Source organism: Pipistrellus kuhlii, unplaced genomic scaffold (assembly GCF_014108245.1).
Source record: "Pipistrellus kuhlii isolate mPipKuh1 unplaced genomic scaffold, mPipKuh1.p scaffold_m20_p_3, whole genome shotgun sequence".
Lineage (NCBI taxonomy): Eukaryota > Metazoa > Chordata > Mammalia > Chiroptera > Vespertilionidae > Pipistrellus > Pipistrellus kuhlii.
The window spans coordinates 83,372,738-83,388,352 of record NW_023425529.1 but is presented as its reverse complement, the minus strand read 5'-3'; the positions used below and the strand labels follow the sequence as shown (position 1 = coordinate 83,388,352).

Sequence of the window (15,615 nt, the reverse complement as noted above, 5' to 3'; positions counted from 1 at the left end):
TGAGATACTAGTTCATACCTTTCATACTTATTAGAATGGTTATTGTCAAGAAGACAAGAAAATAACAGGTGTTGAGGAAGAGGAAAGGAAACCTTTGCTTGTACATTATTGGTGAGAATGTAAATTGGTACAGCCAATATAGAAGTTTTTGAAAAAAAAAAAAAAAAAGAACTATCATATGATCCAGCAATCTCATGTTTGGGTATTTATCCAAAGAAACTGAAATCAGGACGTGGTAAAGATACCTGCACTCCCATGTTCATTGCAGCATTATTCACAATAGCTAAGATATGGAAACAACCTAAATGTCTGTCAGTGATGAAAAAATAAAGATGATGTGGTATAGATATACATAGTGGAATATTATTCAGACATGAGAAAGAATAAAATTCTATTCTTTGAGACAACTTGGATGAACATTGAAGGTATTATACAAAGTGCAATAAGTAAAACTGATAATGTATAATATTGACTTACATGTGGAAAAAAAAAAAGCCTAACTCAGAAAAACAGAGTGTACTCTATACTGTGATTACCAGGAGCTGGGGTATTGAGAAAATAGAGAGATACTAGTGGGCCAGTGCACGAAAGTCATGCACATTAACAGGGAATCAATTAGAGGAAATATTTTAATGTTGCTATTTGCCCTTTCTCCATAATAGAAGTGTCAGAGATGAAATGTATATGACAATCTCTCTCCTGTCAGAGTCTGGGGCGTGCTCCAGGACCCAGAGTCAAGTCCCCACCCACCCACAAGCACATGAGTCCCAGACCAGGCCGGCCCTACCCCTGTCAAGCCCTGCCAGGTGGGTGGCACAGCCTCAGGTCTCCCGACCCAGACTCATGTCCCCAGGCTCCAGCTGAGGGCGTGAGGGTGTGATGACCATTTGCATATTAGCTCTTTATTATATAGGATTGTTCAAAGGGTATAAACTTCTAGTTTTAAGATTAACAAGTTCTGAAAAGCTAATGCATAGGATTATGATTATAGCTAATAACACTGTATTATATATTTTACTAGAGGCCTGGTGCACAAAATTTGTGCACAGGGCTCGGGGGGAGGTGTCCCTCAGCCCAGCATGCACACTGTCCAATCTGGGACCTCTCGAGGATGTTCAACTGCCAATTTAGACTCGGTGGGATCAGGCCTAAACAGGCAGTGGGACATCCCTCTCACAATCCAGGACTGCTGGCTCCCAAATGCTCGCATGCCTGCTTTCCTGATTGCCCCTAACCGCTTCTGCCTGCCAGCCTGATCACCCCCTAACCATTCCCATGCCAGCCTGATTGATGTCTAATTGCTCCCCTGCCAGCCTGTTTGCCCCCAACTTCCCCCCTCTGCCGGTTCAGTCACCCCTAACTGCCCTCCCCTGCAGGCGTGATTGTCTCCAACTGCCCTCCTTTGCAGGCCTGGTCCCTCCAAACTGCCCTCCTCTGCTGGCCATCTTGTGGTGGCCATCTTGTGTCCACATGGGGGCAGAATCTTTGACCACATGGGGGCAGCTACCTTGATCTTGTGTGTTGGAGTGATGGCCAATCTGCATATTACTCTTTTATTAGATAGGATAGAGGCCTAGTGCATGGATGTGGTCCAACTGGTATGCCCTGAAGGGTGTCCTGGATCAGGGTGGGGGTTCCCTTGGGATGTGGAGTGGCCTGGGTGAGGGGCCTATGGTGGTTTGCAGGCCATGCCCCTCCTGTTCTCCATGACCCAAGCGGAGGCCCTGGTATCTGTGATATATTTAACTTCTACAATTGAAACCTTGTAGTCTAGAGCAAAGCCAAGCCTTCTGTTTGCTCCGTGGCAGCAGCCATTTCTGTTGGGGTTTATTCACCTTCTATAATTGAAACTTTGTATCCTGGAGTGGAGGCCTAGGCTGGCCAGGGCAGGTGGAAAGCTTGGCTTCCTCCAATGCCGGGAGCAACCCTAGTCTGCTCTCTCCAGCTCCATGGCTACCACCATTTTTCTTGGGATTTATCTTCTATAATTGAAACTTTGTACCCTTGAGTGGAGGCCTAGGCCCACCAGGTTGTGTGGAAAGCTTGGCTTCCTCCATTGTCGGGGAAACCCAAGCCTCCCTCCTGCTCTCTGTGGTGGCAGCCATCTTGGTTGGGGTTAATTTGCATATTTGCTCTGATTGGCCAGTGGGTGTGACTGGCGGGCGTGGCTTGTTAGTCTAGCAGAGTGATGGCTAATTTGCATATTACTCTTTTATTAGGTAGGATATCTCAGCTGTGAGGAGCCCAGCCCAGAGCACTAGAACTGATAAAGGTGCCCACATAACATCTGGCTGTGAAAAGCAGCAAGGTTGCTGTCTGCCAGTCAGAGATAGTTGGAAATGCAGGCATCTTCTTAAAGAACTAATGCACAAAATTTCACATGCATCCATGCACCTTGGGCTTTGGCAGAGGGAGGGCAGAGTGGACTGAAGCTGTGTGAACAGAAGCCAGGGTTGGGAACTCTGGGGTTAGCCCTCAGAACAGACACCCAGGTTTCCTGTGCTGAGTTATTCCCTCATGCTATGGAGGACATCTTTCTCTAGCTCACCTTTGCTAATAAGGAGGTTTTTGCCTAGGGGGAAGGCAGTTGCCCCACCCTACTGGAAAATCTCTATACCACTCTGTTCAATATCCTGAGGCTATCAATCAGACTGCAGACAGAGGTGGGTCTCTGGTAGCTTTGAATCTTCGTCTGACCTAATTCAGGACTTGGGGCTAGGAAAAGCAGACCTTGGTGAATATCTTGGTCCTTTTCAGCAGAGGGAGCCACAAGTTGTGGAGTGCTGATAGCTCCAAATAGGATATGCAGGACCAGTCAGAAACAACATCTGACACTGTCCTACACTAGAGATTGGGAGACATAGCAGATCCACCTAATACACAGTCATAAACTCAAATAGGCAGCCAAAATGGGGAGAAAAAAAAGAAAAAGCCTCATAGAATAAGAGAATTCTCCAGAAGAAGAGCTAAAAGAAATGGAGATATTTATCAGACACAGAGTTCAGAATAATGATGGAAAAGATGATCAATAGTATGAGAAAAGATATATTAACTCTGAAAAATGACACAGCACTAATAAAGAACACAGAGGAAGGAATACACAGCAGATTAGGTGAAGTAGAGGATTGGGTCAGTAAATTAGAAGACAGGGTAGAAAAAAAATCACTCAATCACAGAACCCAAAAGAAAAAACAATTAAAAAAACAGGAGGACAGCTTAAGGGAGCCATGGGATAACATGAAACATAACAACATTCACATAATAGGAGAATCCTAAATATTCCATCAAAAAACTACTATAAATCTATGAACGAATTGGGCAATGTAGCAGGATACAAGATTAGCGCCCAGAAATTGCTGAAATTTTTACATACCAATAATGAAGTCTCAGAAAGAGAAACTAAAATAAACAATCCCATTTACTATAGCAACAGAAAAAAAAGTAAGATATCTAGGAATAACCTTAACCAAGGAGGTTAAAGACGTATTCTGAAAACTAACTGATGTTGAAAAAAAACCCCCAAAAAAACAGAGGAAGATATGAACAAATAGAAGAATATATTGTGTTCATGGATTGGTAGAATTAACATATTAAAATGTCCATACTACCAAAGCAATCTATAGATTCAATGCAATCCCTATTAAATTACCAATGGAATATTTCATAGTTCTAGAACACTCCACAAATTCATATGGAACCAAAAAGATAGCCACAGCAATCTTGAAAAAGAAGAACATACCCTAGAACATACTCTGTGTCTGATAAATATCTCTAGTGTAGGACAGGTTTTGCTCAGTGGATAGAGCATCAGCTTATGGATTAAAGGGTCCCAGGTTTGATTCTGGCAAAGGGCACATGCCTGGGTTGTGGGCTTGGTTCTCAGTAGGGGGTGTGCAGGAGGCAGTCAATAAATGATTCTCTTTCATCATTGATGTTTCTATTTCTCTTTCCCTCTCCCTTTCTCTCTGAAATAAATAAAAATATTTTAAAAAAATAACGAAGTTGGAGGGATCACAATATCAGATATCAAGTTATACTACAAAGCCACTGTAATCAAAACAGCCTACTACTGGCACAAGAGATTCTAGAAATTGACCCAAGCCATTACATCAATTAATATTTGACAAAGAAGGCAAGAGCATACCCTGGAGTCAAGAGAGTCTCTTCAATAAATGGTGCTGGGAACAATGAACAGATGCAAAAAAATAAAACTAGACTACCAACTTTCATTATACACATAAATAAACTCAAAATGGATTAAAAAAAAAAACAACTTAAATATAAGACGGGAAACCATAAAAATCCTAGAAGAAACCATAGGCAGCAAAATCTCAGACATCTCTCATAGCAATATATTTGCAGATACATTTCCTATGGCAAGGGAATCAAAGGGAAAAAATAAACAAGTGGGACTACATAAAAATAAAAGTTGCTGCACAGCAAAATAAATTATCAACAAAATGAAAAAACAAAAACAAAAACAGTCCATTGCATGGGAGAGCATATTTGCCAATGATTCATCTGATAAAGGGTTAATTTTCAAACTATATAAGGAACTCATATAACTTAACAAAAGGACAGCAAACAATCCAATTAAAAAACAAGCAAAGGACCTAAATAGACATTTCTTCAAAATGGACATACAGAAGGCGAGGAGACATGAAAAAATGCTCAAAGTCATTAACCTGAGAGATGCAAATTAAAATGACAAGGAAGTATCACCTCACACTTGTCAGAATGGCTATCATCAGCAAATTAACAAAGGACAAATGTTGGTGAGGACGTGGAGAAAAGAGAGCCCTAACATACTGTTGGTGGGAATGCAGACTGGTGCAACCACTGCGGAAAACATATGAAGTTTCCCCACTACCCCCCCAAAAATTAAAAAATAGAACTGCCATTTGACTCAGTGATCCCACTCCTAGGAATATATCTCAAGAATCTTCAAACACCAATCAGAAAGAATATATGCACCTTTATGTTCATAGCAGCACAATTTAAATGCAGTAGTTAAGATTTGGAAACAGCCCAAGTGCCCATTAGCAGATGAGTGGATAAAAAAGCTGTGGTACATTTACACAGTGGAATAGTATGCAGCTATAAAAAAGAAAGAACTCTTATTTGCAACAGCATGGATAGACCTGGAGAGTATTATGATAAGTGAAATAAGCCAGTCAGAGAAAGACAAGTATCACATGCTCTCACTCATAAGTGGAATCTAATAAACAAAATAAACTGATGAACAAAATAGATCTAGAGACATAGATGCATGGAAAAGACTGTGGAGTTGTAGAGAGAAGGCAGGGGAGTATGGGTGGGTGGGAGGCTACCAACCAAAGACCTTGTATGCACATAGGGTATGCATATGCACAGATAGTGAAGTGGTGAGGGCCAGGAGCAGAAGGCGGGGGTGGGCTAGAGGGGGTCATTTGGGGAGAAAGGGGACATATATAATACTTTCAATAAAGATGTAAAAAAACAAACAAAACACCCAAAAAAACCCACAAATGAACAACAACAAAAAACTAAAAAAAATAAAAATTAAAAATTCAAAAAGTATCCCAAATGTGAAAGTTGGCCCAAATTTATTTAGTTATTGGAATTATTTATTTTTCAATTATAGCTTACATTCAATATTATTTTGTTTTAGTTTTAGATGTATAGCATAGTGGTTATATAATCATAGTAGAATCCCGGTGCACGAAATTCATGCATGGGTGGGGTGTCCCTCAGCCCAGCCTGCACCCTCTCTAATCTGGGACCCATCGAGGGATGTCCGACTGCCCTGTGGGATCGGGCCAAAATGGGCAGTTGGATATCCCTCTCACAATCCAGGACTGCTGGCTCCCAACCACTTATCTGCCTGCCTGCCTGATTGCTCCTAACTGCTTCTGCATGCTAGCCTGATCACCCCTAACCACTCCCCTGCCAGCCTGATTGGTGCCTAACTGCTCCCCTGCCAGCCTGATTGTCCCTAACTGCCCTCCCCTGCTGGCCTGATCACTCCTAACTGCCCTTTCCTGTTGGCCTGGTCACCCCTAACTGCCCTCCCCTGCTGGCCTGGTCACCCCTAACTGCCCTTTCCTGTTGGCCTGGTCACCCCTAACTGCCCTCCCCTGAAGGCCTGGTTACCCCTAAAGGCCCTCCCCTGCAGGCATAGTCCCCCCCAACTGCCCTCCCCTGCAGACCTGGTTGCCCTTAACTGCCCTTCCCTGCCAGCCTGGGTCCTCCCCAACTGCTCTCCCTGTTGGTCTGATTGCTCCCAACTGCTCTCCCCTGTTAGCCTGATTCCCCCAACTGCCCTCCCTTCCTGGACTGATAGCCCACAACTGCCCACCCCTGCGGGCCAATTTGTGGTGGCCAACTTGTTGTTGGAGTGACAGTCAATTTGCATATTACCTCTTTATTATATAGGATACTTTACAAGTGTTCCTTGAAATTTCCAGTACCCACCTGGCACCATACATAGTTATTGTAATGTTATTGACTATATTCCTTTTTTAAGAAGAAATTAAGAATTCTACAGCAACCTGCTAAATTTGAGAGGTAGGGCTTATCTTTTAACATCAAACAAATAAGGTAGATAACTGACTGGGCTGTTAAATATGTCTGTTATTAGGTAATATCACACCATGGGAAAGTAAGCACAGCTCTCAGATTCCAGTTTGCATTTCTCAACCTGTGAGTTGTCACTGCTACCTTTAACATCACACCATGGGGAATTTTTTTAAAAACACAATTTTCCTTCATGTATTATGAGTAACAAATAATGTTTAACAAATAGGAAGTATTTGGCTGAAAAACTGTATAGTTTCAAAATTCTGATGAACAGTTTTAGTAAATGTACAATACAATTTAGAAACAAAAGGAACTTAGAATTAATGTTTTAAAAACTGTTCTAATTCTTTTTCTATTTCTAAGTGTTTGGCTTTTCTTTCTTTCACTTCCCATGTCTGTCCTCTATCTCTGTCCTCATCCTATTTTCTCTTTGTTTCTTTTATTCATTTTTTAAAATCTCCTGACTAATCTCATTTATTTATTGAACTAAAAATATCATAACATGACAAAAGAGAATTAGTGAAATTTTATAGGCAACAGTAAACAGAAAATGTAGCAGAGATAGAGTAACTTAAACTAATTAATCTAATGGTTCTTTTCCTTCAAATAGTAATTCCTAATATCTATTGAAGAGTTAACTACTGATAAGAATCTTGAATATGAACACCAACTTCCCTAAGGTAACTCCTATTGCATCAACCTAAGTAGCAGCTGAATTTTGATAGGATCTTATCAAAGTTCAAGTGACTAACCTGTTCCTGGGTCATCTTCTGCAGCTCATTCTCCCAAGTTGCCTGGTCATCGTCCAAGTTATAGGAAGCTGGTGGAGTGAGCCCACGAAGGATCAGGGGGTCTCGGTCATGGCAGAGGGCTGTCAGGTGTCCAATATACAATTTTAATTTGCTTCTATTTTGGTCAAGTTCTAAGAGAGGTTGGATGATCTAAGGTGAAAAAAAAATGAGGAAAGTCAAGATCAGTCTAAAACGAGCTTAAATATCTTTATGCCTCCCAAGTGAAAATAAAAACTGACCAAATCACTACTGAAATCTTCAGGATCATAAAAAGAAACAGTTTCACACACCTGCACATTTATAGTATCACACTCAACCACCACTCTGGGAGATGGGTAGGGGATCTTGGCTTAGTGCATCAATACAAGACAAAGAGTTCCATACTCTGGCAGGGAATTAAGCACAGGACTGACTTGTTTTTACAGAGATGACATTACTGATAAGGACTCTAATTACCTCACAATTTTTCTTCCATTTATTTATGAACAGGTTACAAAAAGCTGCTAGTGAAATCTGCTCATCTGAAAGCCTGGGCAACATACACTTTGTGTGTTCCTCCACCTCCTAGAATGGACGAAAAATGTTGTCTCTGGAGAAGGTGCATGTTTTCCTTGGCCAAGAGATGCGATGAGTGAATTCATTACCAACCTGCCTCATCCTGGCTTAAGCTCCCTCATTCTTTTACAGAGGCTATCTGATATTCTTTTTAAACAATGATTGATAAATCTTTATATAACACGAAATACCTGACTCATGGCCAAAGACTCTGAAATTCTCTTAGTTGTAACATTGGTTCTATGTTTTTCTTGAAAAGCAGTCCTCTCTTTCTCTATTACATTCCCTTTGCCCTGGATGAGTAAGTATCCCTTTGACTCCCTTTGGAAGCCATTATATGACAGATGGATTCTGCCCCAGAATTTCATTTAACAGCTCTCATGACAAATACTCTGGTCAGGTACTTAGTATAGTTGGTTAAAGCCTGGGGAGTTTAGGAACAGTTGGGCCAGATCTCACATCTCAGAGCACTGAAATATTAAAGCAGCATCTGCTTGATACACAGCAGCTGTGAAAGCTGCAAAACGCAGCCAAAATACTGGTAATTCTCAAAATGTTCCCAGGACTTAAAAGGTAGAGGTATGCACTCACTGCATGTTACTGGGCTGGCATTCTTCATCAATAGGACACCTCTGACCCACCTAATGAATAAGGAGCTCAGAAATATTCAAGTCAATAGAAGCAAGGTCTGATATTACTTTCAACAGTGACACTGATTTCCTCTGGCCTCCTCAGAGGAGTGCTCCTACTGCTTTCCTTTCTAAGGGTTTGTAAACAATCCTACCTAATAAAAGAGCAATATGCAAATTAGCCATCACTCTGCTCAAGCCACACCCACCAGCCAATCAGAGTGAGTATGCAAATTTACCCCAACCAAGATGGTTGCAGCCATACAGAGCAGTTGAAAGGCTTGGGTTTCCCCAGCAATGGAAGCCAAGCTTTCCACCTGCCATAGCTGGCCTAGGCCTCCACTCAAAGATACAAAGTTTCAATTATAGAAGATAACTCCCAAGAAAAATGGCAGCAGCCATGGAGCTGGAAAGAGCAGGCTAGGGTTGCCCCTGGCAATGGAGGAAGCCAAGCTTTCCACCTGCCCTGGCCGGCCTAGGCCTCCACTCAAGGCTACGAAGTTTCAATTATAGAAGATACATAAAACCAAACAGAAATGGAGGCAGCCACGGAATGAGCAGAAGGCTTGGCTCCGCTCTAGGCTACAAAGTTTTAATTGTAGAAGGTAAATAAATTCCAGATACCAGGGCCTCTGTTTGGGTCGCCGGTGTGTGTGGCTGGCCTGCAAACAACCACAGACCTCTCGCCCAAACCACCCCACACCTCAAGGGAACACCCTCAGGACAAACCAGCTGGCCCCCACCCATGCATCAGGCTTCTATCTAATAAAAGAGTAATATGCAGATTGACCATCACTCCAACACACAAGATGGCTGCCCCCATGTAGTCAAAGATCCTGCCCCCATGTGGACACAAGATGGCCACCACAAGACGGCCAGCAAGGGAGGGTAGTTGGGAGGCACCAGGCCTGCAACGCAGGGCAGTTGAGAGGGACCAGGTCTGCAAGGGAGGGCAGTTAGGGGTAGCCAGGCTGGCAGAGGAGGGAAGTTGGGGACAAACAGGCTGGCAGGGGAGCAGTTAGACATCAATCAGGCTGGCATGGAAGTGGTTAGGGGGTGATCAGGCTGGCAGGCAGAAGCAGTTAGGGGCAATCAGGAAGGCAGGCAAGTGAGCAGTTGGGATTCAGCAGTCCTGGATTGTGAGAGGTATGTCCAACTGCCCACCACGATCGGGTCTAAACGGGCAGTTTAAACATCCCTTGAGGGGTCCCAGATTGGAGAGGATGCAGGCTGGGCTGAGGGACACCCCCACTCCGTGCACAAATTTCGTGCACCGGGCCTCTAGTGTCATATAATTTTTATTATATAATCAATACCCATTTTACTCTGAAAAATACTTAGAGAAACTGTAAAAGAAATAATAAAAGAGCCTTTAGGTATTTCATGAAGAATACAACCTGAATGACTTCTGGTCAAGATGGCGGTGTAGATAAACATAATCCTCCCACAACCACATCAAAATTGCAACTAAACTACAGAACAACCATCATTCAGAATTACCTGAAATCTGAATGGAAGTCCTACAACTAGGGAATAAAGAAGAGGCCACATGGAGATTGGTAGGAGGTGGGGAGATATGGAATGTGCTGGTCTCACACCCATGTTTGCTAGATAAAAACCAGGAAAGGTATCTCGGCTACAGAGGTCCCTGGAAGAGTGGACTACGCCAGGTCCCCCAGCCCAGGGCTCCAGTGCCAGGAAGAAAAGTCCCCATTGCTTCTGGCTATGAAAATTGAGGCTTGCGGAAACAGAGGGCTGTTCTTAAAGAGACCACATATGGACTTACTTAGACTCACTTCCTCTGAGCTCCAGCATTGGGGCAGCAGCTTGAAAGGCACCAGAGACATACAAGGAGGACCTGAAGTGTCTGGTATCAAGGCAGGAGCTGGGGGTACGGCCTTTTTCCCAGAGAGAAGTGCTGGCAGAGGCATTGTTCCTTTCATGAGACCTCCCCTCACAGAGCCAGCAAACGGGCACCATATCTGAGACTCCATCAACCTGGCCTATACTGTGTGCCCTGCCCTGGTGATTCCTTGAGGCCCTGCCCTAGCTAGATTTTTGGGCCCAACCAAGTTATTTCCATATGAATAGCCTATCTTAGCTCATCTTTCAGATTTTCCTGAAATCTCTCCAACAAACTGCACCTGGCCTCAGTGTGTCCTGTAACTCTAAGTGGTCGGAGGCCTGGCACTAGCAGTCTGCCTTGGTTCACAACTTGGCCTCGCCTGGGCACCTCCAAGTCAAGCATAAGCATCATCCATCTGTAGACCACTTTGTAGCTCATGTCAGATGGCCCTGAGCAGAACACAGGTTGCAAATGACCTTGGCCTGCACCTTCAGGAAGGCCCCAGAGTCAGCACACCCAGTGGACAGCTTCAGACCATGTTGAAGCACCACCCAAGCACCTCCACAAGCAATACACTCAAAGAGTGGACTCAGCAGGCACCAGAGCCCTGATCAAGTAAGTTCTGCTCTGTGGGGTGAACCCATGAAGAGCTGATCCTCTACCGTCGCCAGAAGTTGGTGGTTGGAGCCAGTCCTTGCAGCTGATTGGCCTGGGGGTAAATCCCTCCAATTGACATGTCAGCACCAATCAAGGCTCAACTATAAGAAAAGAGTGGACATAGCCCACACGGGTGTGCACCTTGAGGACCCAGCTTGGGTGATCATGAAGGCTGTGCCAGTGGACCCTACAGAACACCTATTACATGAGGCCACTCTGACAAGCCTGGGAGACATAGCAGCTCCACCGAATACCTAAAAACAAACACAGGGAGGCTGCCAAATGAGGAAGCAAAGAATCATATACCAAATGAAAAAACAGAACATTGTTCAAAACACTGGTTATAAGGATTCTCAATGAAGAGAACTTCAACAGATAAAGAAGAGACATGGAGCCCTGACCAGTTTGGCTCAGTGGATAGAGCGTTAGCCTGCGGACTGAAGGGTCCCTGGTTTGATTCTGGTCAAGGGCATGTACCTTGGTTGTGGGCACATCCCCGGTAGGGGGTGTGCAGGAGGCAGCTGATCAGTGTTTCTCTCTCATCGATGTTTCTAACTCTCTATCCTTCTCCCTTTCTCTCTGAAAGAAATCAATAAAATATTAAAAAAAAAAAAAAAGAAGAGACATGGAAATCATAAAAATGAAGTAGTCAGAAATGAAGAATACACTAACTGAAATGAAGAATAATTTACAGGGAATCAACAGTAGAGTAGATGAAGCTGAGAAATCAGGGATTTGGAATATAAGAAAGCAAAAAACACCCTATCAGAACAGCAAAAAGAAGAAAGAATAAAAGAAATGAGAGTAGTGTAAGGAGACTCTAGTCAACTTCAAGTACACCAACATTTGCATCACAGGGGTGCCAGAGGAGAAGAGAGTGAGCAAGAAATTGAAAGCCTATTTGAAAAATAAGGATAGAAACTTCCCTAACTTGGTGAAGGAAAGACATACAAGTCCAGGAAACCCAGAGAGTCCCAAACAAAATGGACCCAAAGAGGCCCATATCAAGATGCATCATAATTATTAGGTCTAGTAATAATTAATGTCGTTTTAAAACATTCGTTTAAAATCTTGCTTGGCGTTGACTTGTATTGACATAACCTTCAAACACGTGGTATCTACAGAACGTGTGAAGTGCAATTAACAAGTTTTGCTTGAAAAAGTTTGTGTTTGGTTTGGTTTTTGTTGCAAAACTAGGGCTAAGAAGATGGCGGATGAAGAGCATATTCGGCACTGCATGCTTTACGAGTTCCAATTAGGAAGAAAAGCAAGTGAGGCTGCAAAAAACATCTGTAGTGCTCTTGGTCAAGATGCAGTTAGCGCCAGAAAATGCCAGCGTTGGTTTGAGAAATTTCGCGAGGGAAATTTTTCATTAGATGACAAGAGTGGGCGAGGCTGTGTGTCCAATTTTGATCAAGAAGCTCTTCAAGCTCTTTTGGTGCAAAATCCTCAAATTACCCAACAAGAGCTTGCGACAACTTTAAATTGTTCACAAAAAACAATTTCCAATCAATTGCGTGCACTTGGCAAAGTCCAAAAGTTTGGAAAATGGGTTCCTCATGAGTTGACCGACAACAACCGTAATCAAAGAGTCCCAATTTGCAGTTCGCTCCTCTCTCGTCAAAACCGTTTGCCGTTTTTAGAGCAAATTGTTACCGGAGATGAACAATGGGTGCTGTATGTTAATTTGAAAAGGTGGCCTCAATGGTTGGACAAAAATGAGGCTCCACAGCCCACGCCAAAACCTGACTTGCATGCGAAAAAAGTGATGTTGTGTGTTTGGTGGAATTTTAAAGGAATTCTTCATTATGAACTTGTACCATCTAACCAAACCATTACAAGTGCAGTGTATAGTGCCTAATTGGAAAGGTTAGCCCAAGCTTTAAGAGAAAAAGAACCCGCGCTGATTAATCGGAAGGGCGTAATTCTTCACCATGATAACACACGACCGCATACTGCAAGAATCACTGCTGAAAAACTGCGCCAGTTGGAATGGGAAGTTCTCCCTCAACCTGCATATTCTCCTGATATTGCCCCTTCCGATTACCATTTGTTTCGTTCTTTGCAAAACTTTCTTCTTGGAAAAAAATTTAATAATGAAGAATGCCTCAAAAATGCATTGACCGAATTTTTTGCATCAAAATCACATGAATTTTACAACAGAGGGATTACAATGCTTCCTGAGCATTGGGCACAAGTAGTAGAAAACAACGGCAACTATATTGTTGATTAAATTTTGTTGTATTGTTTAAATAAATTCGATTTAAAAAAAAGTATTAGAAAATGACATTAATTATTACTAGACCTAATAGAATGCCAAAAGGTTAAAAACAAAGAGAGAATTTTAAAATACCATGGCCTGGGCAAGTCTATTTGAAGAAGTCGCATTAGAAGAAGTTTAAGTTTAAAAAATTTGGCTCTGAAAAGAAATTTCAATCGTTATACTGTTGATAATTGGCTCTGTTGACTAATGAGTTTGTCAACCACTGGGCTAGATAAACCTGAGAAAGTGAATTAATTTAGCATTATTTTCATTTTTCTTTGTTAATCTTCACCCAAGGACATTTTCTACATTGATTTTTAGAGAGAGTAGAAGGAAGGATGAGAGACAGAGAGAGAAACATCAATGTGAGAAAGAGACATTCATTGGCTGCTTCCTGCATGTAACCTGACTAGGGCCAGGGATCGAGCCTACAACCAAGGTATATGCCCTTGACTGGAAACAAACCCTGTGACCCTTTAGTCCATAGCCTGACACTAATCATTGAGACAAACCAGCTAGGGCAGCATTATTTTTATTTCTTTTCTTTTTTAATTGGATCATTTAATCCATTTACATTTAAAGTTATTATTTACTAGAGGCTTGGTGCACGAAATTTGTGCACGGGGGTGGGGGGGGGGGAGGGGTGTGTGTGTGTAATGTCCGACTGCCAGTTTAGGCCAGATCCCAGGACTGCTGGCTCCCAACTACTCGCCTGCCTGACTTCCTGATTGCCCCTAACTGCTCCTGACTTCCAGCCTGATTTCCCCTTAACCACTCCCCTGCTAGCCTGATTGGTGCCTAACTGCTACCCTGTTGGCCTGTTTGATCTTAACTGCCCTCCCCTGCATGCCCGGTCACCCCCAACTTACCCCCTCTATTGGTCTGGTCACCCCTAACTGCCCTTCCCTGCAGGTTTGATCACTCCCAACTGCCCTCCCTTGCAGGCCTGGTCCCTCCCAACTGCCCTTCCTCCCCCCGCTGGCCTGATCGCTCATAACTGCCCTCCCTTGCAGGCCTGGTGCCTTCCAACTTGCACTCCCATGCTGGCCATCTTGTGGCAGCCGTCTTATGCCCACATGGGAGCAGCCATCTTTGACCAATGGGGGCATCCATCTTGTGTGTTGGAGTGATGGTCTATTTGCATATTACTCTTTTATTAGATAGGGTAGGGGTCTCGTGCATGGGTGGGGGCCAGCTGGTTTGTCCTGAAGGGTGTCCCAGATCAGAGTGGGGTTTCCCTTGGGGCGTGGGGCAACCTATAGTTCTATATCTTTTTTGGCAAAAAGTAAAAAATTAACTTCCTAACTAACATCTGCTTGTATCAAATACAATAGAATGCCAGAACAGCCAACTTTCTCTAATCCTACATTTATCAAATTAAGGAAAAGAATCTATATATATAAAAGCCTAAGTCACTGTTATGACCAATTGGCCAGCAGTAACTATGATTTGCACTGACCAACAGGGGGTAGACTCTCAACACAGGAGCTGCGCCCTGGTGGTCAGTGTGCTCCTACAGCCAACTTCCTGTAGCCAGCCAACTTCCCATGATCCCTCCCCTTGGCCAGCCAACCTCCCCCCCATAACTGGCTGGCCCTGATTGGCCCCGATGGGGCTGGCAGACCAACCTCCTGCAGTCCCTCCCCCTGGCTGGCCAGGCCTGATCAGCCCTGATTGCTATACAGGCTGAGGGACCCCACCATGCACAAATTCATGCACTGGGCCTCTAGTTTAAATTATAAAAAAGATGAGAGATTTTTGGTTGAAATACTGAGAGCTTTGCTTTTTACTTGCAAAAATTTATTTGCTTATGTATTAGATCCTTACACTGGCTTCAGGGGCCAGTATTAAATGACATATAGTGACAGAGGATAGTGATCTTTCCCAAAGTGTTTATTTTAATCTCCTTTTCTCTTAAGGTTAGATGGATAAATGGCTTTTTAAGACAGATGAGTTGTTCCTGTATTGTTTGATAGGATTTAACTGGAAATTCTAAGTACTCCATGTATGTAATTGATTCATCTATGAGATCTGAATACATTTTCCTAGAACATTTGACTTTTCAATACCAGGATGGAATGTGCAGAGCCGAAGACCCCTAATGAAGTAATTATATGGCCTGCTTTTCTCTTCCCACCCTTCCGTTTCTGTGCCACTTACTCTGAGTATAGGTGAGTCGGCTGCTACACACTCTACGAACTCACTTTGAGAGGAATGGAATATCTGTATCATGAAGCCTGGACAAGTAGGCGCTGAATATTATTATTTTTATATTTCCTATGATGCTTCTGTGGCTAGTGCACTGCCCTTAATTGG

The 15,615-nt window shown here is 43.1% G+C and overlaps 1 protein-coding gene and 1 long non-coding RNA gene across 14 annotated transcripts in view; one reads left to right on the top strand and one right to left on the bottom strand.

The window, feature by feature from the left end:
* ERC1 (ELKS/RAB6-interacting/CAST family member 1) overlaps window positions 1–15,615 on the bottom strand; it is a 411,084-nt gene that overhangs the window by 46,238 nt on the left and 349,231 nt on the right. For 9 of the 13 annotated variants that reach the window (XM_045588387.1, XM_045588384.1, XM_036459228.2 and 6 more), the window contains one exon: window positions 7,311–7,499. In XM_045588387.1, coding sequence (XP_045444343.1) covers window positions 7,311–7,499 — 189 coding nt within the window. Of the gene's footprint in view, window positions 1–7,310; window positions 7,500–15,615 lie in introns of those variants that run through there. The other 4 variants (XM_045588391.1, XM_045588392.1, XM_045588389.1 and 1 more) reach the window with 1 other exon arrangement.
* The window catches only part of LOC118730866, a 25,983-nt gene continuing 10,934 nt past the window's right edge, over window positions 567–15,615 (top strand). The window contains exons 1-3 of the long non-coding RNA XR_004991645.2: window positions 567–680; window positions 7,106–7,110; window positions 11,842–11,845. This is a non-coding gene — a long non-coding RNA (uncharacterized LOC118730866). The remainder of the gene's footprint in view (window positions 681–7,105; window positions 7,111–11,841; window positions 11,846–15,615) is intronic.